At 43.5% G+C, this 2,682-nt stretch overlaps 1 gene segment (V, D, J or C); it reads right to left on the bottom strand.

Annotated features, from left to right (window-relative positions):
• Positions 1 to 243: 243 nt before the first annotated feature.
• LOC137359847 (T cell receptor beta variable 30-like) lies at positions 244 to 1,568 on the bottom strand. The segment is given in 2 exon segments: positions 244 to 1,360; positions 1,511 to 1,568. Coding segments are annotated over 2 exon segments (354 nt in total).
• Positions 1,569 to 2,682: the final 1,114 nt, after the last annotated feature.

The raw sequence follows: 2,682 nt of genomic DNA, 5'->3' as shown, positions 1-2,682 counted from the left end.
TGAACTGGGAGCTAGTCAGTCTCTCAGCGGTGAAACCGTCCACCGTCCCCTCTGGATCCACATAGTTAGCAGTATTGGAGTAAAACATCAACAGCGGCTCCTTCCCCGGCTCTTGTCTGTACCAGTACATTTCGATGCTACTGCTGCTCCCCTCCACAGTGCACCTCAGTTCCACTCCTTTCCCAGGAAATCTGGAGGCAGCGGCGGGAGTCTGGCGGAGAGTCTGTGAGTTCACATCTGGGAGAGAGAAGGAGAGAGGAGGAGATCAGTAAACAGGGAACTTCTGGGAATGAAAGGAAGACAGGGAGAGGAGAGGAAAGTTATTAACGAGTATTTCATACTCACTTACAATGAAAAAGGATTATCAGACCTAGTAACTGATACATCTTTCAGTACAACTTGTTCTATTAATAGACACAGGAGTGAGAGCAGGAGCTTAGAGTCTTGTGAGGGTCCAAATCCACTCTTTACAAATCATTGGGAGGAACATGAAGAGCAGTAGGAAGTTATACAATGTTGGAGACGCCCATTCCCCCAGTTCAACAAATCACAATCAAATTGGTTGCCAATCTCCTTCTCTCTCTCTCTCTCTCTCTCTCTCTCACTTTACGTTCCGCTCTCTCCCTTTCTCTCCGACTCTCTCTCTCTCTCTCTCCCAATCTCTTACTTTTACTATCTCTTTAGTTCTTTCTCTGTCACTGTCTTTCTCTCTATCTCTGTCTCCCTATCTGTCTCAGGCTTTTTTTAAATCTCTGTCTCTCTTTCCCTCCTTCTCTCTCTCGCTGTCCACTCTCTCTCTCTCTCATTATGTCTCTCTCACTGTCTCGCTGTCTTTGGCTCTATCTGTGTCTCCCTGACTCGTGACATCCCTATTAATCGTTCTTTGCACCCTCGCCAGTATCTGTAAATTCAATTTGTCACTACAATCATAACTCAATTCTTTTTATTATAATAAACACTATCACTCTGCACAAGTGAGGCACAGAACAATTTTATCCTCCACAGGTGTTTCCTGCTGCCTTTGGTGTTTTTGTTGAACTGCTTCATCTCTCTGAGTCACTGTGAATACTCCAGGCACAGAAATACACGGCCGAGTGATTCTCCCGCAGGCTGGAGGACTCCAGGTAGAACTCGGAGCCAGTTGGTCTTTCGGCGGTGAAACCCTCCACCGTCCCCTCTGAGTTCACGTTTTGTACAGTTAGTGAGTAAAACATCAGCTGCGGCTTCTTCCCTGGGTATTGTCTGTACCAGTACATGTAAGGGTTACTGGTGCCATCCACGGTGCATTTCAGCTTCACCTGCTCCCCAGAAAATTTGGAGACAGCGGCGGGAGCCTGGCGGATAGTCTGTGAGTTCACATCTGGGAAAGAGACAGGGAGAGGAGGAGATCAGTAAACAGGGAACTTCAGTCCAGTGGGGAGAGAGAAAGGGAGAAAGAAAGAGAGATGTAAATAAAAACATAACCTAAAGAAATGTTAAATAGAATTATTGTTTCAATAAAATCCCTTACAGTGAAACAGGGTGAGCAGAGTCAGTAATAGATACATCTTTTACTTTAAGCTGCCCTCTGAATCAGCAAAGGGGAGAGAGCAGGAGTGATGAGTGTTGTCAATAACCAACCCACTCTTTACAAATCATTGGGAGGAACAGGCAGAGAATTAGGAAGTGATGCAGAGATGGTGACGTTCATTTTCCACATCAACAAATCAGACTCGAGTTGGTTGTCAATGTCCCACTTTCTCTCTCTTTCTCTCTGTCTCTCCCTGTCACTTACTCGCACCGTTTCTTTCTTTCTCTCTGTCTGTCACTCATTCTCTGCCTCCCTGTATGTCTCAGTCTCTTTATCCTAGTCTCCCTCTCACAGATGCACGCATTAGGTCTCTTTCTCTCTCGCTGTGCGTCTCTCTCTCTCTCTCTCTCTCTCTCTCTCTCTGTCACTCTATCTCTCTCTCTCTCTGTCTCTGACTCCACTCACTGTCCCCGCTCACTAACCCAACTCACTGACTCCACTCACTGTCCACACTCACTGACCCCACTCACTGACACCACTCATATAGACATATATAGACATATAAGAGATATGTATGGATAGAGAGATCAATAGATAGAGACATCAATAGATAGAGAGGGAGATACAGGGAGAGAGATCGAGATGAAGAGATAGATGGATATAAAGAAATAGATGAACAGGGAGATCAATAGATAGATAGAGTGATGGGTATATAGTTAGTTAAAGAAAGTTATGAACAAATAGATAGATGAAGTGTTGGAATAAATGGATAGGGAGATAGTTGGATATAAAGAAAGGAAGTGATGGATGGAGAGAGCAATAGATAGAGAAATAGATAGACAGATTGATTGAGAGACATACAGATAGATCGATAGAACGATGGCTCGGCAGATAGATAAATAAATAGATAGAGTGAAAGAAATGAATTGGGAGTTCCATAGATGGTTATCGAGAAATAGATGGACAGATTGATAGAGAGATAGACAGATAGATCGATAGAGCGATGGCTAGGCAGATAGATAAATAAATAGATAGAGAGAGTGAAAGAAATGAATTGGGAGTTCTATAGATGGTTATAGAGAATAGATGGACAGAGGTAACAACAGATAGATTTGTAGATAAATACTGATGGATAAAGATTCTATATAGAGAGTGAAATAGGTAGACAGACA

This window comes from Heterodontus francisci, unplaced genomic scaffold (genome assembly GCF_036365525.1).
Source record: "Heterodontus francisci isolate sHetFra1 unplaced genomic scaffold, sHetFra1.hap1 HAP1_SCAFFOLD_419, whole genome shotgun sequence".
Classification (NCBI taxonomy): domain Eukaryota; kingdom Metazoa; phylum Chordata; class Chondrichthyes; order Heterodontiformes; family Heterodontidae; genus Heterodontus; species Heterodontus francisci.
The sequence above is the reverse complement of the archived record's forward strand: the minus strand, read 5'-3'. Positions and strand labels throughout refer to the sequence as shown.